This window comes from Hippichthys cyanospilos, chromosome 3 (genome assembly GCF_059441005.1).
Source record: "Hippichthys cyanospilos isolate Australia breed blue-spotted pipefish chromosome 3, RoL_Hcya_1.0, whole genome shotgun sequence".
Lineage (NCBI taxonomy): Eukaryota > Metazoa > Chordata > Actinopteri > Syngnathiformes > Syngnathidae > Hippichthys > Hippichthys cyanospilos.
This window is the reverse complement of record NC_142371.1, coordinates 879,964-904,690: the sequence shown is the minus strand read 5'-3', so window position 1 is coordinate 904,690 and position 24,727 is coordinate 879,964. Positions and strand designations below refer to the sequence as shown.

The window sequence follows — 24,727 nt, the reverse complement described above, 5'->3', positions numbered from 1 at the left end:
AACAGTTTGCTGTGGTGTATGAATGACTGCATTTATTATTGTGTGTTTCTAATCTTTTGGTTACCTTATGAAGGGGTCAAAACTTTGGAATAGTTCCAGTAACTCTTTTACACTATTGAAACCGACATTCATGGTAATAAACACATTTCTGATTTCATATATATATATATATATATATATATATATATATATATATATATATATATATATATATATATATATATATATTCTTATTAAAACTTTGACTCAAACATCATATTTAACTTCCATTTTGGATTATTGAGCCATCCAAGCAACGTGGGATTATATTTCCCAAACAGAACCTGACCTGCTGCTATTACGTAACAGTCGGTGACGTAACTCGAGTCACGCTTGCTCGGGACCGCGAGAGCGCACTTGGAAGCACCCGAGGGAGGAGAGGGAGGGGACTGACTCGTCCACACCACGGGCCGCCGGTCCGACCAGCCGCGCCACCACCGCGCTCCACGTCCTCCGTCTTGCCGCCTCGGGTGGAATTACACGATTGTTTCCAACACGAAAGCAACCCGAGGCAAGTGGAAGGCTGGTCCAAAGTATGGCCACCGCGGTCCGGAACTTGCCGTGACGACAGGAAGTGGTCGGCAAATGGCAGCGCGTGTTTTGAAACGTCTGCGGAGGCCTGGGCGCTAAAACAACAGGTACCAACCCCCGCGAGTTGGGGTTTTATTTAGTCATGTTTATTTCACGAAAGGATCGCCAACTGGACTTGTTTGTGCGCATGCGCAGGCCTGACAGGTGTTATAGAGGAAGGTGATGGATTATGATCAATGTGACGCGCCCCCTGCCGACAACGCTATCAAAAAAGGTACATTTGTTTTTTTGGGGGTGATTTTTTTAAAACTCCTTTTAGCACTGTATTTCCAAAGGCGGGCCATGCATCTAGCAAATGGACCTTCAATAAGGATTTACCTAATTTAATTAATCCATGATTACCACCACTAGCACGTAACAATGACAGAAAGCAGCAAGACTAAAAACCAAATTTAACCACCTGGGGGTTTAAATCTATCCATGCGTCTTCTGTTTCTTCTGCTCATTTTGGTTTGCAGGTGAGGTGGACACATCTTGTAGCTTCCTTAACCTCTGATTTCGTCTCATCTTCATTGGAGCCTTCTTCATCCTACTAACACATCTACTCGCTTTGTGTGAGTGGGTTAAAAATGGCAGTAATCTGGAGTAATCCGTGGGGATTAGCCCTCATTTTGCTTCTGTTTTTGCTCAATGGCTTTCTATTCCGAGCGCCGCTAAAAAATGAGGAGAGGCTTCCTGTTCCTGCAGATTTGCCCTGTTGCTGTGCAAACTTGACCAGGACAATTTTATCTACCATATTAAAACCATGACTTGTTAATGGGTAATGGGAATAATGAACACATTTTTTTTACAGTGGAACATCTAGTGGAACGGTTTAATCCAGTACGTTCGTAATTCAAAAAAAATGTTTTTAAAAGTGTCAAGTGACACGTTAATTCCTCTGATGCTTGGTGAATTGAAGTGTTTTGATTTATTCACACACCTCAAATTGTGTGTATGACTTGAGAGGTTCCATTGAATCATAGTAGGGAAGTTTTTAAGTTAGTTTTGTGGGTCTCTTCGATGTATGTGTGGTGAGTGTGGTTCTTCAGCTTTCCTATATGAAAAGTGCAATGACGTGATTAAATGAGAGGTGGGGGAAGCCATGTGGTAACTCTCATACCCAAAGAAGAAAAGACCTGTGGATTAGATCAATAAACATTTTTGTTACAGTTAAGGGTTTCTTTACCACGTGTTAATTGTGCAAGGGGAGTGATGTTTATTTAATCTGGTGAAAGCAGCGTTTGAGTATTTCATAATGCTGAGGGGGCTCTTTTTTTAGGTGACTGATGGTTTTGGTGGCTGTTGTGGCTGCTATTTCATCTCGACTGTTCTTGTCTCCTCTCTTAATGCCGGTGCCCTCAGTATTGAGCTGAAATGTGCAACTCGTCTGTTTTGTCCAAGTAAAGAAGTATTCCAAACTCACGATTGATGGCTTCACATAATTATTAAAGCTAATTAGAGCGTGGATAAAACTGGCTGCTCTGCATATGAATCAGTACCCAAGAAGTTGATTTCAGAGAGGCTTAAGAGAGGTCTAAAAATGGCTGATACTTAATTAATCAAGCACCCAGGTAATCAATTACTTTAGGTAATCAAGTACTTAAGTACACTAATCAATTACGTTTTGTATTTAAAGGGACAGTGTGTAATATTTAGCCATTTTTTTCATTCAAACGGAATAAATCAAATGATTTTAAATTTCAGTAACGTTTAGAGATGCTCAGTGTTGCTATGATTGAAAGTAACTGTCATGTTTGATGTCATATTGATTGCAGATGTTAATTGTAAACAATTGTAAATTGTTAATCTCATTGAGAAACAAAAGCTGTTGTACATGTATAAGGAAGCGCTGCGAGCAGGGTTCGAACCTGCGCGGGAAGATCCCATTGGATTTCAAGTCCAACGCTTTAACCACTCAGCCATCGCAGCTACACAAAGGCCTACCTGAAAAGAGTCTCTCGGATTTTTTTTATATATATATATATATATATATATATATATATATATATAAATATATATATATATATATATATATATATATATATATATATATATATATATATATATATATATATATATATATATATATATATATATACTGTTTTAGGGCTGCACAATCAATCAAATTTTAATCGTGATCATGATATACAATAAATTTGGTTTGAAATGACCAAAAATAACGTTATATTACGTTATTATATTATAACGTTATTTTCATGTTGCAATGTGTGTTTTTTCATCCCTCCTTCATGACATTTTCCTGTTTTGCAACTGTCATGACCCTAGGGGGTTGTCTGTATTAATGTTGTTTCGTCTCCATCTACAGGCGTTTTTAGGTAATTACACCTATTTATTTACTTATTTATTTTACTTATTATTTTTGATTGAATACATGTATATTATATATATTTTGGTACCAATTTTTTATATATACAGTATGTACAAATTTGATGTTTTTACCTGGGGTTCTAAACGCATTGGCTATTTAACATAGGTTTGGATTGCCCATCATACGACGAATTCGCCTTATGACCCCAACCGCGGAACGGATTAATCTGGTAACACGAGGCCATGTGCTGGGGTGCGTTAAATGAGTTACAACGCACATCCCAACTCCCGATTTTACCCCCGCAGGGACGTTCCGTGTCAGTCATGAAACACACCCACAGCAAAGGCACACACATTGTCTAGGCAGAAGTCAATCAGCCTGAAATGGGCTGATATCTGCGGGGTGTACCTCATGACCTCCCGTTTGCAAGCATTTAGAAGGGACAGCAAGATGGCATATTGAAAGTCGACATGTTTTGACAGCCTGGCTATATTTCAGCCTATTAGTGTTTTTTGTATGCTTTTCCTTTTATATCACACATGAAAAACATTGAAAAGCCCAAGTTAGGAGGTCAACATTTACCTCAGGGGTTAAGTGAAATACAACTGAGCTGTACTTGGTTGCTCATATATTTGCATACCACTAGAGGGAGCTCAGGTATCACCAGAAGCTTTGAGAATCTGTGACTCACTATTATATTAATATGTATTCCAAAATCAACTCAAAATAAAAGACTCACAGTATAGCCTGCAGATTGTGTGCATTGCAAACATGGCGGCTCACCTGTTTGATCGCATAATGTTTGCAATTTCTAAGTCATTTCACTTTCCAATCATGAAATCTCTTCATTTTATAGCTCATATTTGCTTTGCACATTAACGAGAATCTCCAAAAAGCAGAATTGACTGTTAAATCTAAAGCCTCACTTGAGGCTCACATAAATACAATTACGTAATGTGCATGTTGTGTGAATGTGATCATGTTGAAGCTCACCAATAAGCCAATGGAGAATTTAAAGTGTTAAAATGTTTAGTAAACTAACTGTGTTTTCTTTCTCAGGAGCTGTGTCCAAGAAGACTCATTTGAGTAAGTGCAACTATGTGTGTGTGTGTGTGTGTGTGTTTGCCTGAGTGTACAGTATGCGTGCATGCGTGTGGTAAAGACATTGCTGGTGCTTGTGCTAGATATTTTTGCATGCAATGTGGTTAACGTCTTAGGTAGGGAAGTTATCAATTGCACCTGCTTCAAACTTCACTGAAAATAACGACACAGGCGCACAATGTGGCGTGGGTTGGAGTTGAGCCATTAGCGACATAGCGTGCGCGTCTGCTGCACCTGTGCGGCAAGCCTCCCGACACACGCAGGCATCAGCAGCAGCAGCCTTGCTCAACACAGTGATAGCATCTCCATTGTGTAACAACTTTGTAAGTTGAACGTACTCTGCCACAACACAGCTGGATGCGCTATGAAAGTCGAGACGCGACATGCACCGTAGTATCCTTCACCACACCAACTGTGTCAGGTGGGGCAATGGTAAAAAAAACAAACGAAAAAACTTTTATTTATATCAGGCGATTTCTGTACAGCTGCAAAATGAATACGAATTTTGGACTGAAATGAGCTTGAGTCTTAGTGTAGTTATCATCCAGGTGCTTGTCATACTTCCTTCCTAATATCAATAGCAAGTGTTGTGTACAGTGAACATGAGGGATATTTTCCAAACGCACGTGCAGTCATGACATTCTAGAACCCGCCACACACTTAAAACACACAGTAGCACACAAAAAGTAGTCCTTTACAACTGTTTGCCATCTCTGGCTTGCCCATTTCTCCAAGTAAGAGGCCAAGCGTGTTTGCTTCAAGCTATTTATTTTGTTGATGTTTTCTGTAAAAAGTAAACATTTTATTTAAACATCAAAATATACAATCAAACTCCGTCATTTTTAGCAGTGTCTCAATCCGATATTGAAATCACCCCCCCCAAAAAAAACATAAAAAACCCCAGTATCTATTATTATGATCTATTTTTGTAGCTATAATTCCATGGATGAACTAAAAAAAATTAGACAAAGACATTCAAAGGCAAAACTCCTCAAAATTACAGCAAGAATGTGCATTGACAACATTTAAACACATATACAAACAAAAGATTTAAAGACATTTAAAGGCAAAGGAAATAACTTGTGTATCATAAGTAGCTTTCTGGAATTAGTAAGACAGTAAATTAAAACGGATTTGAAAAATGCTTAAAAGATCTTTAAGGAATGTGGTAAAAGCATAGTTTCACAAATTAATGTTTCACTAATGAATGTAATGTGTCATTCACGAATGAATTATTTTTTTAAATCAATTATCCTGTCAATTATTCCATCAAGTAATCACCCTCCACCCCCCTCATTTTTTTTAAATAATCTACTGATAGTAAACCTGAGTTGATTTTTAAAAATATAATCTTCTAAGAATTAATGAGTGGCTAAGACTACTCATTATTTATCATATTCTATATATGAGAATTTTTAGACATCAACAAAATGTGCCTAGGCTAACTGTTAGCATTCACAATTAGCATTAGTGTGCTACTGATTACTATCTAAGGTCAACAAAGAGTACCATTTTGATCACGCATATTTACTGTAATATCTACATTACACATGTGGGAGCATTCCTAAAGTCACAGAGGATGCTTCAAAAATAACCCATGAGTAAATTTGAGAGGCGACCTGCTTATTAGCCACCATGCGGTTAATGACTTCCGGGGCTTCTTCTTTTTCTTGCCTGCTTTGACTGCCCTTTACTAGTTCATATTTGAACTCCTAAAACCGAGATAATATAGATGGTTTTTAGTGACAGGTTTTATTCTTGGATAATAAAGCCATAGTGCTTTTTGGGAAACTCTTTCCTGTATTTGAGGAAGCTCCATGTGCTATTATTGTCTCTGTCTAATGAAATCCTGCTGACTACTAAATAAGACGTTTTTAAGCACACAGATAGCATGAGCCATTTTGCCACTAGGTAGTGCAGCAAGACAAGTAATGGGGCCATATTTGAAGGCGGTCTCTGCACATGTCTTTTTTTTCCCTTAATTACTGGTGGTATGCCTTTTCCACTGTGTAATAAAAAACACTCTTTTTTTTTAATTGGAAATGAGCCCAAGGTTGTGTCTACTCTGTCGTCATTGCAACACTGCATGTGTCTGCAACAAATTTTTGTGTAGAAAACCGTGGCACAATAATAGTTCCAGAGGGAGTTTTAAGATGAATATTTTTAGTCAACCAATTTAGACTTACATGACTTGGTCGACTTTTTTTTACGTTGGTCCTAATTTTAAACTTTAATGGAAAGTATTCCTATTTAGGGTTGACTTCACTTAACAACTCCCTAACTTGCAGCATAACAACTAAGTCAGTCAATCAATCAATCAATCAATCAATCAATCAATCAATCAATCAATCAATCAATCAATCAATCAATCAAATGATCAATTGATTGATCAATCAATCAACCAATCAATGCCTATTTACCATGTTTGTTTTGCAACCTGGGCTCCACTAATTGAGCCAAGTTTGCAGACCTTAGAGCCCTCACCAAGTTTATGTTAAATGGTCATGATCTTAAGATATTCGGAACCAAAACCGTTCAGTGAGACCAGTTGCGGAAATATATTTTCTTTTGAGAAGTTAAGTCAAAATTAGGTAGTCTCATGAAATTGGTACGCATTTGAAGTATGTGCTTTGGTTAGATAGCGTTGTTTCACGTCTGTGTAGGGTAGTCTTTTTTAAGAATGTGTCACTTTTTTTCCCTCAAATAAGAATCTGAGTGAAGCCGCAGAGATAAAAGCAATTGCAAGTGTGAGTGGGGTAAAGATCAGCAACAACAAAGCTTTGAGGAAAAAAGTCCCTTTTTTGAAAAGATTTGGGGGACAGTCCCATTTCGTTATCTTTGCTCCCTCACACGGACAAGGAAGGCACCCCCCCACACACAAACACACACGCACACTCTCGCGAATGATGTTCGCTGAGGCCACGACATGTAGACAACCTGTCTCACTCAATAAAGAGGTGGCACCCGACAAGACTCGGGGTGAGGAAAAGTGAGCTTGTGAAAGTGGGACAAACGTCTGCAACAAGTGCAGTAGTGAAGATGATGCGAGGTAGGCATATAATTCTTTTGTAGTTAGTGTGTGTGTGGGCAGGCGGATGTGAAATGTAAGATTTGATTAAATAATCAGTAGATTGGGTGGCTACTTGGCTGCTGATTGGGTACGCAGCAGTTTTGAGAAGGCCTTTTCTTATCCCGTCAAATCAAACCACACGGACTGTTTGGGTTATTGAACGCTTATCAGATACGACAACCAAATTGTAATCTACTCTTAATTTCTGTTTAATCTTCAATCCTTCGAATGTTTTTTTTAATGCTATCCAGCTCATTTTTGAGACTTTTCAAGTTTAGAAGCACCTTCAAATTCTAATGGTCCTTGGTGAAGACATTCAAGATATTAACTCTTGCTAATGCAGAGCTGCAAACTCAAAAGTCATTCAGGTTATAAAGCAACAGCCGATCTCACAAAACTGACAGAGAGAATAGCATGATGTACAACGTTGTTATCTGGAAAAAAAAGTACCTACTTTGAATCTAAATTATAAAACATTCTGTTGGGGTTAACATTTTTTTTTTTGTTTACAAAATATTTCCGTCATTATTTCTTCCGAATATTGATGACTTAAAGAGTGTATAGGACCGGAATTTATTGAAAGTTAAAAAAAAAAGTATAATATTAATAAAACAAAAATGTTAAAAGAATAAATTATGGTTTTAAATGTTCACCAATTATTAAGGTGGCTCCAAGTAATCTATCATTCAGTGTTTCTTTTTTTTTAAACTCTGAAAAAAAACATGGACTTAGAGGGTGTTTCCAAACATTTGGGAGATGCTGTACTATGTTTCTCGTTCTCTGTTTTTTTATTAGTTATATCCAGCAAGCAGATGTATGTTTTATCGGTGAGAGCGGCTATTTTTAGCTGCACGGCTCAAAATAAAAGATATTTAATTGTTAAAATGACTTGATTGTACAATATATTTACCCTCAATTTTAGCCATATGTATAATATCAAATTAGTATTGTTAGCGCAAATACTTAAGCTACATACATGGCCTTACACATATTCCTAGGCACCTAATTAGGGACGCCCACGCAACTGTGACTCCAAAACAAAAGTTGTATTCAAAGTAAGTTATTGTTTAACATCTTCTAAAATAATTGTGGTCATGGTGTTGGACTGTGCATTATACTGAAAGGTGTTGAATATTTTGACTTTTTTTTGGTAAGTGAGCTAACCAAATGATTTGAAACATCTCTCAGTATGATGCCTCAACATTGCAACATCTAGAACAACAATAATACATATTGTAAAATGAGTAACTCTTCGACAGGGTCATTGAAAAGTGAGCAGTAATATCTTTGCTGATTCAGAATTAGTTTGCTCCTCAAGGTCTGTCCGCCCATTCTCATAGAGGAAATGGTGATAATATTCCAAAAGTCAATATTTTATGAGTGATGAAATATCTTAATAATGTGCAGAGAAGGAAAAAAGAAAAATGGAATTGTGATGCTTTCCTGCATTTGGGGGACTCCTCTGCGTAGATTTCTATAGTATGTTTATCTGAAAGGGTTTCCTCTGTTACGCTGCAGTGTCTCTATCAAAGTGTTCACATCAAAGCGCGCCGTCTGGCAGGTGACACATTTTTTCCAAAAATAAGACAAATGATGAAGATTGGAGCTTATTCATACGCGCTTCTGAATGTCAAAATCAACCACTATCCAAAGTGATCTTACACTTCAAAGGAGAGTGTTCTACATCATTTCATGTGATGATGTATTTTCTAGGTGATGTTGGGAGCTCTCATATTCAATATAATGGGAACAAACATTATCACTGCGCTTAAAATAGATTAGAATTCCTTTCCCATTTCAACATAAAACCAACAGTCAAAGCCTTCACTTGGTGCAAAAAACAACTTAAAAAGACGAGTGCTAAAAACAGTTATTTCAACTGTTGCAAAATTAAGCCAAATCTAATTTCACAAAGCCTTACAAAAGCACTTCGAAAAAGAAAATAGTTCCTAAAGTTAATTATTTTAGAATTATTTAAAAAAATACTGGTACCACATATGAATAGGTAATGCAAAATTTTAAAAAGTTTTTTATAATTATGTTTTAACATTGATTTCTTTCCATTAAAAAAATGTTTGTAACTGGGCTTTAAATTTAATTAAATTAGATGACTTGAATTCCATTTTTAACATTTTTTTTAAACAACCTTTTGTTTAACTTGAGAGAATGTAACGTTTATTAATTATAATAAGAAGCTGTCAAAAAAGGTCGCACTAATCACATTTTTCTGGTCAATCCCTGATCTTCAAAAAGCCTGTCCTGTCGATCTCATTTTTTTTTTTCTTTACCTCAATGATCCACTCTTGTTTCATATAAAAAAATTCAAAATATTGAGCCATACACATGAAACAATACACACAGGTTGGTTGCACTGGGCGAAGTTGTACTTTCAAATAAAACTGAAATGCGCGGAAAGAATCTCACAGCAGAAAAGGACCGACACTTTCAAGTACTTAAGATCAGTCAATAAGATTGGTTTTATTTTAAGGGGTCAGCTGACCAACAGTAATTAATAATTAGTAAACAATTAATAAACATTACACACGAATGACACCACAAACACACACATACAAACTGTGTGCGTGTGTGTGTGTGTATATATATATATATATATATATATATATATATATATATATATATATATATATATATATATATATATATATATATATATATATATATATATATATATATATATATATATATATATATATATATATATATATATATATATATATATATATATGAAAGACACACATACATACACACACATACATGTTAGTGTGTGAGTGTGTGGGTGTATTTTTTTTTTAAATACTCTTACCAAAGACAAACTTCCGTCACAGGAAAGTTGAGGTTTTTTTGTCCATTTACAGTGTGCAGCACAGACTGCTGACAGGTGATTTTTGTCTGAAGCAGTTTTGCCCACCTAACCCGATGCCCCCCCCCATGCACACAAGCACACGTGCAAGCAAACCAACAGAAAGTTGTGCAAAAGTTTTGAACATGATATCATCTTACCTATAAGATTTCAGTTCCTTCCTTTTTAATATATTTTATTTAAAGGCTACGGAACAAACAATGCAGGTAAAATCTAATTAAGTCTGACATTATGTTTTAGTGAGACAAAGTGCACCTCTAGAGGAAAAGAAACACCTAGCAAAGCTTTTGTTAGAAACCACCAGACAACCCTAGACAGACAAAAACTGGAGTCTTTCTGTGTGCTCCGCATCATTCAAAGTGCCAAAATAAAACTTTAAGTGGAGCTTAGACAGATCTCACAAAACAGCATTTGACTTCACTTGAGATGATCTGATTCTTATGCATTAAAAAAAAAAAAAATCAGGTCTATAACTTGCTTGTATATTTTCTGGAAGTCTTTTATGCGGTACATGATTGCAAATGCGTGAACAGTGAAAGGTTGTGGGTCAGGTGGATTTCCTGTTGTTTTGAGGTTCACAATCACGACTGAAATTGCGAAAAAGCAGCGACCCTGCTTTCCTTCTCTTGGCTCATCCTGCAGCTTCCAACACGTTTTGTCATCACTCTGCAATTTCGTTGTGTGTCATTGACCACAGTCGACCTTTTAAAACTACGGACATAACAATGAATGGACTAGCAATGCCTGTTGCTGCGGAAAGAAGACAAGCCATCTGCGCCCGTTTTACATTGCCACTCTCTAAGCAGGACTTACTTCAATACACTGATTTCTTTGTGTGGTTTTCACATAATTTTTTGTCTCCCCGGAAAAAAAGCTATTGTGTTATACATACATATAGTTATACCAATAGGTCTGGGACTCATGCACATTTCATTAGTAAGAATGTGATTTGAAATTTTCTTTTCAAGGATTATATTTGAGTGCTACTCAAAGATTTGTAAGTTGTATCAGTAATTAAACGAAAGCAATGACCGTAGGGACAAAATTCGCTTCGTAAACCGAACCTCGGGCAGTGACAATTCATTTGACTGGAATACTACATTCTAATTGGTCGATACAAAAAGCGAAGCTGTCGTCATTCCATACAGAAAGCCGAGTGTAAAATACCTGGTAACAGTGTTTTAAAAAGGTGGGGTGCAAAGAAATGACCAAAATCCGACATAATATGGCTGCCCTCTGGCTTTAGCTGTGATGGGCCTATTTATATCACTTTTGGCATTACTGCGAGCGCCACCTTCTTTAGCATGCTAAAGGCCTTCATTAGCTGGCTAGCAAAGATGGTGGTAATGCACCGAATGTATCCGCCAACCACCAAAAGAAAGTAGACTAAAAAGTGAAGTTCATTCTTTGAGAGGCTTTCATTACTCCATACAGGGGGTCTAGCATAAAACACACACTGGTAACAGTTATAGAAAACCATAGCTATGTAAGATGGCTCACCTCTGGCATCAGGGTAGGGAGGAGACTATTGATCTTGATTCATATCCAAGTCTATGATAACAACACAGGCACACTTTTGTTCTTTTTCTACCTCTTCCTCCATTTCTTGTAGTTTCTTTTGTCATTAGCGTCAGTGTCACCTTTTTAGCATGCTGAAGGCCCGCATTAGCTGGCTAAAGACCTTATTTATCATGCTAGCAATGATGTTGGCAATGCACCAAAAGTATTCGCCAACGACGAAGAGAAATTAGACAGTAAATACATTAAGTCGAAGAAAAGAAGAATTAGTAATAGCAACGAGTGTGTGGCATTTAGCTAGTTAATTAAGCTAGTTTAGCATATTATTTAGCATAGCAAAAGGCACAATTACTAACCGAGATTCTTCCTTTAGCCAAATGCGATGTGGCATTACATGTATAGTTATGTATGTCCCTTTAATCTAAATGTTCTGTAGTTAAAAGTGGAATTTTGAAACCAAGCAGAATTTGTTTGCTGCTGTGGCATCAAATGCTTTCATAACTTTAGCATGACACTCGAAAGAATTCAAAAACTCGAAATAGCCCCTTTTAGTGAAATGATTTTTCTTTATAGCTCTGTTGGTTCCTTGGGGTGATAAATATGGCACCAAGAAAGAAGGGCACACACTGACACACTAACACATTGACAACCTGACACAGTTTGACAGACAGAAGGCAAATCAAGAAACGCTTGCCTTTACTTGCATTCGCCGGAGGAAGACAAGTGTCAATCAGAATAGATTTGAAAAAAAAAAAATGTTATTTAATGTCAGACGAGGCTGCACACTGTGTTTCCTGTTGTACCGTCACTGGTACTGCCAATACATGGCGTCTTTGTTGCCAAGACAAGAGAATATTTCACTTCGTTTAACTAACTAACGGCATTTTGTGGGTCTATTAATGCAACAAAAAGAAAAAAACATGCACAAGCGTTAATCCAGTTCAGGAGTGTTTTGGGGTTGGGGGGGATGGTCATTACTGGCATTGATGGAGCGAGGGAGCATTACTGGCAGCCATGTCCTTTATGAGCGATACAGAGAAGGATTCGGCTGAGAATGAGAACACGACATGAGAATCCAGACAACCACTTGAAAAGACTTTTGAGGTTTCACACCTCCACACTCGTCGCCTCTCTCTAGTTGAACAAATTCTCCTTAACAAGGCACCCGTCTCTATTTGAGGGTATTTTCTACATTTTTTTTGTCAATATTAGTGGTTATGAGATGGAAACTATCTTCTCCCTTCACATCAGTTAATGTTCAAGGGGAAGTACAGTGCCATTTCTCTGTGGGAATTCAAATTTGAGCTTTGGAAGGAAAAAAAAAATCTTACGTTCAGAGTAATACCAAAACATACATATTAGTAGTTTAGTTTGACATTTCCTATTTTATTTCCAAACTCTAATTAGGAAATAAATATTTGGGCATTTTACCCGAAACTTTTTTTTTAATGTATTTTCTACTTAGTGCTTTCCAAACAATAAATCGTTTTAAATGTAATCTGGCATTAAGTGTGATTTAGAAAAGAATACAGTCAAATGTGTGTGCTATAAGTGCTATAGATGTTTCTTCTTTATACACAATTGATTTTCGAGATAGACTGGATAGAGATTTTTCAGAACCAATACCAATTATTAGTAGTGAAGGAGGCTGATAACGAATGTCTGATTTTCAGTACAAGCAAAGATATTGGCGTCAAAATTTAAACATGACATACTCCAAACCATAACTATGTTGAAATGTCTTTAGGAATATGTTTAGTGAGTGGCTTTCAAATGGTTTTTTTTTTTTAATTAATTGTAGAAAACTGTCATCTTTGTTTCAAAATTCTGACAGAAGGTTCTGAGTTCCCACTCCTGCTATCATCAGCATGTCTTAAGTAAAATTAAAACCGAAACAAATAAATAGTATCTTATACAGTAGTCTTTTATGTTTACTGAAGCTCTTCAAAAATTCAAAATAACAGAAATGTCAAATTTTCACTCATCTTTGTTTTCAATTCAAACAAATCTAAATACAAAAAGTGTAGAATGTTCCTATGGTCAGCAGAACCTCGTATTAAGTTACTGTAGGAGAAAGTTTAATAAATACTCCCCTGAAGTTAACACAGTTTTAAATGGATCTATTATAAGGTGTCAAATTTGAAAAAAAAGGCTGATATTCAGCATTTTGACTAGCTGATTATCTGTCTATCACTAATTGACTATTTCTTTGTGTATTTGTTCACTTATTTATTTATACAGTATCAAAATTGATTGGCATTTTTTTAGGATTTACATTGTTTAAAAGCTTTGGCAAAATATTCCATAATCCATTCAAATTGCATTAAAACCTTGCACTTGTTATCCATCCATCCATGCTTTCCTAGAGCTGCTTATCCTCATACTGTAAGTGCCTGCTGGTGCCTATCCCAGTTGACTGTGGGCAGAAGGCGGGGGGGGCACCCTGAACTGGTTCCAGCCAATCGCAGGGCACACAGAATCACTCACGCACCCAATCACACCTAAGAACAAATAAATGTTTTCCGCTCTTCAATCGCCAGCATTTTTTTCACATTATATAGTATTGTGCATGATTTTTAATTGAATTGTGATGCGATCATGTAGTTTAATTGCTGCTGTTTAGAAATATGTTTTAAAAAGCTTTTTGTTGTCTATTCAGCTCAGATTGAAGTTATCCCTTGCAAGATTTGCGGTGATAAGTCCTCTGGAGTGCATTATGGAGTCATTACATGTGAAGGCTGCAAGGTGAGACACACCTTCTATGAAAAATGTTTTTTTGATTTGTTAAAAAATATTGTCTTCCTATTATAATAGTAAACCACAGATTACATGGTTTGATGCAGCGATGCTAACCGCTCTTCCTTTGTTGCCAAACGTTTCATTCTTCAGGGATTTTTCCGGCGTAGCCAGCTGCCTACAGTGTCCTACTCCTGTTCCAGGCAGAGTAATTGTACCATCGACCGGTCCAGCCGCAATCGCTGTCAGCACTGCCGTCTGCAGAAGTGCTTAGCCCAGGGCATGAGCAGAGACGGTGAGGTGCCCAAGCATGCTGACAGACTCAACCACGTACTTCCTCTGAATTTACAACATTTCAAGTGATAGGTTTTTTGTTTTTGGCTCTTTTTTTTTTAAACAGTATAGAGCATAGTACAGACAAGCCTGATTTCAGAGTTGTGGATTTACTTTAACTACACAGAGTGTTGCCCAGTATGTTGGGCAACACTCTGTGCAGTTAAAGTAAATGTTTTGTAATTAAGAAACAAGAAAAAGAGGTAGAGAAGGTCCCCCGCTAAGCTCCATAAATAGCTTGAGAATGTCACATGACCAAATTCATAAAACGCGAGCTTAGCCCTCAGCAATTGTGATGGGATTTTCAGTCGATAGCAAGTGGCAAAATGCTCGACTCTGAATGATGGTGGATTTTTTGGTTTATTAAATAATATCTACACATGCAATACTAATCAGAATACTTGTTTAAACTTGGGGTTGCATGTATGTATTTTTTTTAAAAAGCTTTTTATTTGACTTCCTTTTTAAGGTAGCATATTGAAACAACGTTGATCATTTTGTTAGCTTTTCTGTGGTGTTTCACTTAATACGTTAGTTAACATTGGCCTTTCTTTATTATAAGGTTTAACTTTTTGGTGTTTAACTATAAACCAAGTTTTACTACATTTTTTTACGCCGGAGCAGAAAATGGTTCATAAAATATTCATGTGGAATTGTTAGGTCATTTTAATTTCATTGTTGCAAATCTGCAACGCCTACCTAAAGAGGGTTAATTCTACTTTGTGTTATGTGTCAATTTTACAGAAAAAAACTGCAATAAAGTTTTGAACATTTTGTTGATAATTATTTTTGATAATTATATATAGTATTATCTATAATATTACCTTAAAAAACATATTTTGCCATTTTCTCTCAACGTAGAACGACATCATGTGCTCAGGGCTCAGGTAACAACCAATCGCAGCTCAGCTTGTAAGTGTCACATGACCAAACCAAGAAAACAGATGAGTCTTGATTGGTTGTTACCTGAACTTTGAGCACATGTGATGTCCTTTTTTCAATCAAAAGCAAGTGGAAATATTTATTATTAAAGGTATTAAGGGCACATGAGAAATATTTAGTCATCAAATTAGTTTTAGACCGAAATTAATTATTGGCGAAATATTAACTTTTTCCTGCTTAAAATAGCTACATAAGTAAATGTGTTTAAATGAACAAAAATGGGTAACGTAAGTAAATATCTTTGAATTAAAAGTCACAAATATCCAAGAACATTTGAATCATCCTTTCGGCTAATTTGGATTTGAACCGTGCAAGTGAAACTTCTTTTTATTTCCTTAAAATGATGTGTTTTGACAGTCTTGCGTTTCTTGACAGCGAGGGATACTGTGAAGTGAAATGTATATTGTATACACTTTAAATGTGTTTAAATTGTATGGGGAGTGTAGCACTGTATTGACAAAGATGTGGTCTCTAATGGGGGTTTTGATCTAGCAGGGATAATTCTGGAGTGCACACTCTGCCATTAACAGTAGTTCACTGAAATTGTTTACATGAGTGTAACGTTACGGCCCCCTTCAGCTGTGAAGTTTGGTCGGATGTCCAAGCGCCAGCGAGACTCTCTCATCGCTGAGGTGGAGCGGCACCGACAGCAACAACAGCAGCAGCTCCAGGTGGATGCCCAATCGGGCTTCCCCTACCACACCAAGGAGCGCCAAGACAGTTCCCAGCAGATACTTCAGCCCATGACGTCAGCCTGCTCCTACAATGGCGAGTCCGAGCTGCTGCCGTTCACTTCTGATGTTCACCCCTACCTGCTGTACTCCCCAAACCAGCCACAAGTGTCCGATATGATCTACAGAAGCTCCGGCGTGTCGCCCTCGTCCAGAGCCCACAACGGACACCCTGATGTTAGAGGTACTGCCCATATTCTATTGTTTGTCAATGTTAGAAATAATTTTGTTTCTATTCTCTCATAACCTGTGTCTAGGAATTTTAATATTGTAGCCATATTGTTGAGGTCAAACAAAGAACAATTCTCAAACACTACTCACGCACGACATTAATTATGTCATTGGCGTCGCATGCTCACATTATCCTGGGTTAATGTCAGCTTGTTTATATTCCCTAATAAATATTGAACAAAACACCAATCACTGTATCATTTAAAGTTGAGTGGTTAAAAAAAACAACAACAACTTTTCTCTTTAGTGTATGTTTGATAATCAAGGAAAATAACACTACAGAATAATATTGTACATTATAAAATATTGCAACGGCAGTTAAATTGTAATTACATACTGAAACAGCTTGCACATCATAAATTCATTGCAATTGTACGTTTTAGTTCTGGTGTGCACACATTGGCCACTAGGAGGCAGTATAATGCAGGCATTCCGTTATACAGTACATGGAGACCGTCACTACTCAAGCTGCTGTATATTAGTCGTATTCAATAGAGCAGTGGTTCTCAATCTTCTTTCATTGATGTATCCTCTGTGAAATATTTTTTCGGCCAAGTACCCCTTAACCAGTGCAAAGCATTTTTAGGTTAAAAAAAAAAAAAGACTTAAAAGAAAGTGTTCTATTTTGGGATTACAGTAGAGATCTGCTCTCAAAAAATGAATCATTAATTATTAATAAATATTTGTCCACAAATAATTATAAACATGAATTGTCAGAACTGTTATGAAAAAGAAATACAGTAATTATAAATAAATATTTGTCCACAGAAAAATATTCGACTTTAAGTGTCCTCTTTTGACAACATAGTAGAGATCTGTTTACAAAAATGAATCATTAAATTGACAGGAAATGAGAGGTGGCACGGGACAATTTGGGTTGACCCATTCTAGTATAGGGGAGAACGTGGGTGTTTTAAAATAACCTACTGAACATTTGTTTTCTAAACTTATATTTTCCTAAAACGTTTAATTACTTACATGATTTTTGCATGTTTGTTTGTTTTATTTCATTAAAAATCTGGTTCCTTCAAATACCGCCAGGGTACCCGTAACCCCATTTGAAAACCACCGCGATAGAGGATAAAGAGTGTACGTTGGTGAATATTGTTATAATGTCTGTCTACATGTGTTTCTGCAACAATTGTTTTTAAACACTCGCTTTAAAATGTCACACCTCAACAGTTACGGTATTTGTTAGCCTATCATAGCCTTTATCTGCCTGTTGTGAAATGAGTATGACTAGACTTAGTATTCTGTATTTGCACAATCATGATACATCGTTTTTCTAGTAAACATTATTGTTCACTACATTTCAAAATGCATTGTGGCAGACTTTGAGGGCACCTGCAGTATACTCACTTCACGTTCAAACAGCATTCAAAATGGCAATGTCACCAGGTAGTGGCTCATAGGGGGTGATTCTGAACAATCATTGTCTTAACATTCTCTATTTCCCCCACATTAGGATTGGAATCCAGACAGTCCTCACATGAGCCGATGGCGATTCATCCCTATAATCCACCAGAAGATCCTCGTGGGCCCTATCCTCATTCTGTGCGCAATATAGGTAAACTGAAAGGACAACAAGTAGGAATGTTCTCCTGCCTGGGGGATGTCAACATTTTGAGCTCAATGCCAAATTCCTCCTGAAGCTTTGGCGTTTTAAAATCAGATTATTTCTTACAACTCAAGTTTGATTTGTGAACCCGTGTTTCTCATACGGTAGTGTGGTCGAGCAATCTAAAGCTCTGGATTCGGGTTCCAGTCCAAAGTATTGAAATGTAATGCTTTTACAGTCGTAACAAGCATAACACATTTAGGAATCAACGGTCAAGGCAATATTGTCCATATGAAATTTCTAATTACTTTTCCTATTTCTCCAGATGAGCTGTGTGACAGCATCGTGCGCTCCAACAAAGACACCTGCCAGTACCGAGCAGAGGAGCTTCAGGCCCTCAAGTGGAAAATGTTCAGCAGGGAGGAGATCCAAGCGTACCAGAGCAAAGTAACTACTTCCCACTCCCCGCCTCCCTTCGCATGTTCACGTGACGGACTCTCTGAAAACAAGACGCTGCCTTTCAGAATGCTAGAACCCACAGCGACCGTTCTGTTTGATCAAGAAAACAGGAAACTTCAAAATATGCTTTTCAGTTTGTTGGCCTCCTCTTCTTCCCCTCTGACTTTCTAAAACAAGAAGCCCAACTATTGAATATACTGGTGCTTACCTCCTTGTTTGTTATCAGACCATTTTCTGGTTTATGGGGGTCACTCAAATACTACTAATTCAGGTTTGGATTGCACAATTCACACCATATCAGAAAATGCCTCAAATTTGTGCAAATCTCCTCTCTTTTTTTAGGGGAATTCAACTAAATGAATCATCCAATACCTTTTACCTTAATAACTTTCACGGTTTACCTACCTTCCTTTATACTTTCTTGCTGAAGAGAAATCATCGTAATCAATACATAACTTCAGACCTTAAGGTTACTTGCCACACTATTATAAAAATCTGATTTACTAAACTCCTTGCTGTTGCCTGCATATCTCTATAAACTAATACAACTATTAATTTAGGGTCAATCACAACATAAAAAAAATCCATAGGTAGTGTAGACTTATTAACTTACTAGAATTTTTTTGGTCAATCATAACATATTAAAAATGACAGATAAAAATGTTCCTTTGGGAATGTGCAATTCTTTTAATTTGCTAACCTAACTAAGTAAACTGTTTTTGGTCAATTTCAACATATCAAAAATAAGTAATTAGTATGTTCTATAGGTATTGTTCAATCCTATTAACTAAATAACTAACTCACTCACTCACTCACTCACTGACTAGTAGGGCAATGCCATGATAAAAATGGCAAATGTGTTCTGTAGTTTTTGTGTAATCCAACTAACTAACTAACTAACTAACTAACTAACTAACTAACTAACTAACTACTAGTTAGTAATTACTTATTTTTGATATGTTGAAATTGACCAAAAACAGTTTAGTTAGTCAGTTAGGTTAGTAAGTGAAGAGAATTGCACATTCCCAAAGGAACATTTTTGTCAGTCATTTTTAATATGTTATGATTGACCAAAAATTCCTAGTAAGTTAATAAGTATTACTATGTTCTATAGGTATTGTTCAATCCTATTAACTAAATAACTAACTCAGTCACTCACTGACTAGTAGGGCAATCCCATAATAAAAATGACAAATATGTTCTGTAGTTTTTGTGTAATCCAACTAACTAACTAACTAACTAACTAAAACATAACAAAGTAGCTGATAAGTATGTTGGAAGTTTTGTGTAATCTTCACTAACTAAAGTTACCAGCACAATAACTTTGGTTGTATTCATATATTCATTTTTATTGTCTATTAGGTGTCTATTGTATACTGGGCTGAGTTCATCAGGAACGAGCATGTTAAAATGTATCACTAATTTAGCAAATCTAATTTTGCTAAATGCGTACGAGCAGCCCAGCACGAACTGCCAGATATGAATGCAAGCACATTAAGACAATCAAAGCTATCTATTCTATCCTAATGACTGAAAAGTGAGCCTTGGTATTGTTGACTCTAGTCAGTGGATGAGATGTGGCAGCACTGTGCCATTCGTCTGACGGATGCCGTGCAGTACGTGGTGGAGTTTGCCAAACACATCCCCGGATTCCGTCTGCTCACTCAGAACGACCAGATCGCCCTCCTCAAGACGGGTGAGTTCACTTTCCCTTACTTCAAGTCTCAAAGCGACTTTCTGAGTCTTACTTTTGCCTCAGGTTCTATGGAGGTGGTTCTGGTGAGGATGAGTCGCTTCTTCAACACGGAGAACAAAACCGTCTTCTTTGATGGCAAATTTGCAGGAACCGAAGTCTTCAAGTCTTTGGGTGAGGCCTCTCGACGCCAACTGTATTCTTCGGTCCGCTCGATGACACCGCACTGCTTTTGTCTTGCAGCATGTGGCGACTTAATAGCGGCAGTGTTTGACTTTGCTCACAGCGTGTGTGCTTTAAAGCTCACCGATCAGCAGGTGGCTCTCTTCAGCGCGTTGGTCTTGATTAATGCAGGTAGGATACTCTGTTTATTTCGGGCATTAATACATCTGGAGACTTTATTTGATATGATTGGGAAGTTCAAATGCAGAAGTATACTGTATAAAATATAAGTCTCGTGTATGGCGCATATAGTGTGGAGTGCAGAAGTATTAGTGCCGTCATTGCAATCAATGTGAAACACCTTATTAATGATTACTTATTATTTATTAATTATTATTAATTATTACTTTTTATTCACCAAGCATGATACTTCACTCTTCACCATGGTTATGGTTATGTGGATGTGTCTGTATCTGAACTGATTATTGTCAAACATGCCTTCGTAAGACCCTTTTTAAGGTTTTTTTTTTTAATTGAATTTCAGTCATGGATGATCCAGAAACAGAACACAAACATAGCATGTATAGAATAAGGGAAGCGGTTCCAAGCTGGACAGTGATTAGTGAATATCTGCATATACTGTAAGTGGCATATATTGAAATGCATTGTGAGGAAAACAATGCTATTTTATTCACTATACAGTTTATATTTTTTATTATTCAGCTGTTTAATGGATAATCTGTATTTTTTACTGCCAAAAATGCACAACAGCCAAAAAAACCCATATCACGACAGCACCCAAAGTGACAATGTTGAAAAGGGGGAAAGAAAAAAAACACTATCCCCACAAAAAATGTGATCAAAGTTTGATTTTTATTATATTTGAAAACCATACATTTATTTTTTCTTCTTTAACCTGGAAACAGAAATGTAAAAAAAAGCAATGCCAAAAAATGGAGAAAAATGGAGATGCATTTCAACTCTTTACCTCAATATCCATATAAGTAAAAAGATAATAATACTTAATTTTGAATGACAAAGTCAGAGAGATATTAATTTACCGATACACTGCAAACCACTTGGAGCAAAGAATTTTTATGATCATTTTTCTTCTTATGCAGATCGTCCCTGTCTGGAAGACAGAGGGCGGGTGCAGAGAGTGCAAAGGAGCGTGGAGTTAGGTCTCGCACACATCCTACACAGAGACAACCGGGACAGCCTAATGCATAAGGTACACCAAAGAGCACCAGGTTTGGGTTTTAAGATCGGGTTAGGGTTAAAGTTCAAAGTTAGGGGTGCAAACTAGCTAACCAAACCAGTTAATGTGTCTAAAATGGAGTTGAAAAGAAGGCCAAATATAAGATTGTGTAATGTGCTCATCAAGTTTTTTTTTTTTTTTTTTTTAGCTGTACCAGAGGATGTCCGTGTTGCGTTCACTGTGCTGTCTGCACATGGAGAAGCTGCGCTGGTTCAGTCAGCGCTACCCGCTCACCGCCCACTCTCTTTTTCCTCCACTCTACAAGGAGCTGTTTGCTTCTGAGGCAGAATTGATGATGCAGCCGGGGGCTTCACACTGATGATACCTAAGCCCGCATACACACTTAATGAAATCTAAAAATATGCAAATTCAGTATCTGGATCAGGGTACCAAATATGAACAACTTAGAATCTTAAAATTACGTTACGTACATATTTTTAGGATGTGGGAAGAGGCTGGAATAATCTAGAGGAAATCCAAAGAAGCAGATAGAAAACACAGCGCAGGAAATCCAGAGCCAGGATTCCAACACAGAACCTCAGAACTGTGACGCGCACATGCAAACCGCTTGTTGTTCTCATATTTCTGCAAATAGTAGCGGCTGATGCCGTCATCAAATTCATGTAATGACGTTACTTTCAAAAATGGCTAACATGATTTGATTTGGCTTTTCAAAGTAAAATCCTACATATGCAGCAAAGACACTGATACCTCTGCTAACAACCAAGGCTAAACTGCGTTCCTTTAAGACACAAATGTCGAATTCCAGTCCTCGAGGGCTGGTATCCTGCATGTTTTCAAATCCTCTCTCTCAAACACACCTGAATTCAAATGATTAAGATCATTTTCAAGCTCCTGTAAAGCTAATAAGCTAATCATTTGAACCAGGTGGGTTGGGGTGGAAACTGGAAAACACGAGACAACATTAAGATAAAACATTAACACAAAGTTTGGTCGAGATTTATAATCCAAACATTTTCTACCAGTTGCTACTTCCTTTTTAGCTAGAGGTACGGCACCATCTTGTGGCATCTGAGTGCATTACAGCAAAAAATCAGATGTCTTCTAATTCACCTCAAGAAAAAGTGAAGTTGAGCAATTGCAAACGTGTTTAGACTGTGCGGTCACATATTTTATTGGAAAGAACATTTTTAGGTTGGCATTTCCTTTAATTATAACATTTAAAAGAGCCAATGAAGAATTATTGGTCAGGCCCTACTGGACATACACAGTGCATATACTGTAAGTCCTGATTAAAAGAAAATGATACTTTTCATACTGTGATGATACAATCTGAGCATTTTTATCATTGATAGGAGTTGGATCCCGCAAGTTTGTCTGGGTGTACATATATATATTTTTTGAACAAATCTATTTTTATATTGTGGAAAAATAAGAGTCAGTCAAATCTCAGATAATTGAATATTTTAACTTCTAATCTATTTTTAATTATTCCAGACTTTTCTTGGTTAATGTTATTTCTGAATAATGTACGTTTTAAAATTGTGTCAGCTTGCAGTATTATGCGATCCAGTTACCGATTTGTTTTCATCACCGTAGAGTGACTATTTTGTCTAGAACAGCCTATCGACCTTCCGGCAGCATATTCAACATGGTGCTCAGAATGTTGTCACGCAGATGTATTCATGCAAATATGTCACTTGAACTCGATGATTCTTGCATTGAAAACAAAGCTTGGGCTTCAATCGCTTCTGGCATTAAATGTAGACTATTGCAGCACTTGGATCAAACATGTGAAGATGAAATCCTTTCGACATGGGATGAGCACATTGCTGACACTGCAAGTGTAAGGAAATGTGTCAACCACTTCTCTGTAACTAGATATAAAAATGTTGAAAATGTTGAAACAAGGACGACTCGATGCTCTCGTGGCCCTTGAAGAATTGCAAACTGCGGACAAGTGTGTAGTATTTGTTGGCAGCTTAGCTCTGACTATCACAGACTTTGCATTGGATTCAACAAAAGACGTAAGTGTTCTCTTGCAAATGTTGTCATCCAGACAAAACAAAGGCTGCTAGGCCAATTGGAAGAAGGATAAAAAAAAAAAAAAAGGCTGTGAGTCAGTAGGATATGATTAAGATGGGCATGACACATCACGCAGCTGCTTTATATCTGCAGTAAGCGGTTTTTGAAACGAACCATTACGGGGTTACCTTGGCAACTAATAACTAATACAGCTTAGCACTTTTTCATGCTGTGTTCTTTTCTCTAACTATGAAGGGCAATTTATTCTTTAAAATATAACAATGTGCATTAATGGTTTAGTTGTATTTTTTTTATGCTTGTTCTTAGGAAATGTTGCTGTTATAAAATTTGTGTTATAATGAACAATGCAAATACTATCAATGAGTTAAAAAGTGTTAACTTACTGCAGTGTGAAAACGCATAATGTGTATATATATATATATATATATATATATATATATATATATATATATATATATATATATATATATATATATATATATATATATATATATATATATATATATATATATATATATATATATATATATATATATATATATATATATATATATATATATATATATATATATATATATATATATATATATATATATATATATATATATATATATATATATATATATATATATATATATATATATATATATATATATATAAAGTTTGCACACCCCATCACTCAAATTTGGCGATGTTAAGAATGAATTAATCTCATCCATACTCATGGTTAAGGTCCACACACTGTCACCATTTTAGGTGTCTGATTAACTCCAAATAAACTTCAGATGTTTGAGTAGGCTTTCCTGCCATTTTATTGCTCAGTGTATTGCTGTATTGTATGCATGTGTCTTATTATCTCCAACGTTGAACACAATCCACAACACTAGTTGACTTCCAAGTTGAAATTTCAAAGTATTCGTTTTTTTTTTTTTTTTTTTGTTAACATCAGCTTGACGCTCTAAGGTTACTGTGAGCTAAAAGTCTCACAATGTTTATCATGACCACTCAGGGCTACTTTCATTTTTCTCTAAAACATGGCGAGAGGGCGGGATCATGCAGAGGTCACGCTTGTTATTTCCCCCCGAGTTGAATCTGAGAGGCCACAG

The 24,727-nt window shown here is 36.6% G+C and overlaps 1 protein-coding gene and 1 non-coding gene across 2 annotated transcripts; one reads left to right on the top strand and one right to left on the bottom strand.

Moving 5' to 3' along the window:
• The first annotated feature begins 405 nt into the window (after positions 1 to 405).
• On the top strand, positions 406 to 23,706 carry rorc (RAR-related orphan receptor C). The gene is made up of 13 exons (XM_088410679.1): positions 406 to 677; positions 766 to 844; positions 4,001 to 4,027; positions 14,171 to 14,256; positions 14,401 to 14,542; positions 16,102 to 16,437; positions 17,950 to 18,051; positions 18,368 to 18,489; positions 20,065 to 20,197; positions 20,261 to 20,368; positions 20,438 to 20,548; positions 21,478 to 21,587; positions 21,763 to 23,706. The coding sequence occupies exons 2-13, from the start codon at positions 793 to 795 to the stop codon at positions 21,931 to 21,933; spliced, it is 1,500 nt and encodes a 499-aa protein (XP_088266805.1). The 5' UTR covers positions 406 to 677; positions 766 to 792; the 3' UTR covers positions 21,934 to 23,706.
• trnas-uga (transfer RNA serine (anticodon UGA)) lies at positions 2,460 to 2,541 on the bottom strand. Its single transcript has one exon. It is a non-coding gene; the product is annotated as a tRNA-Ser (tRNA).
• Positions 23,707 to 24,727: the final 1,021 nt, after the last annotated feature.

What these genes read in the sequence shown, in the direction of transcription:
- rorc (XM_088410679.1), top strand. Translation starts at nt 793, where the DNA reads ATGGATTATGATCAATGTGACGCGCCCCCTGCCGACAACGCTATCAAA. An exon ending in CGACAACGCTATCAAAAAAG is followed by an intron (nt 845 to 4,000) that starts GTACATTTGTTT and finishes TTTCTTTCTCAG; the next exon opens with GAGCTGTGTCCAAGAAGACT. An exon ending in TCATTCTGTGCGCAATATAG is followed by an intron (nt 18,052 to 18,367) that starts GTAAACTGAAAG and finishes CTATTTCTCCAG; the next exon opens with ATGAGCTGTGTGACAGCATC.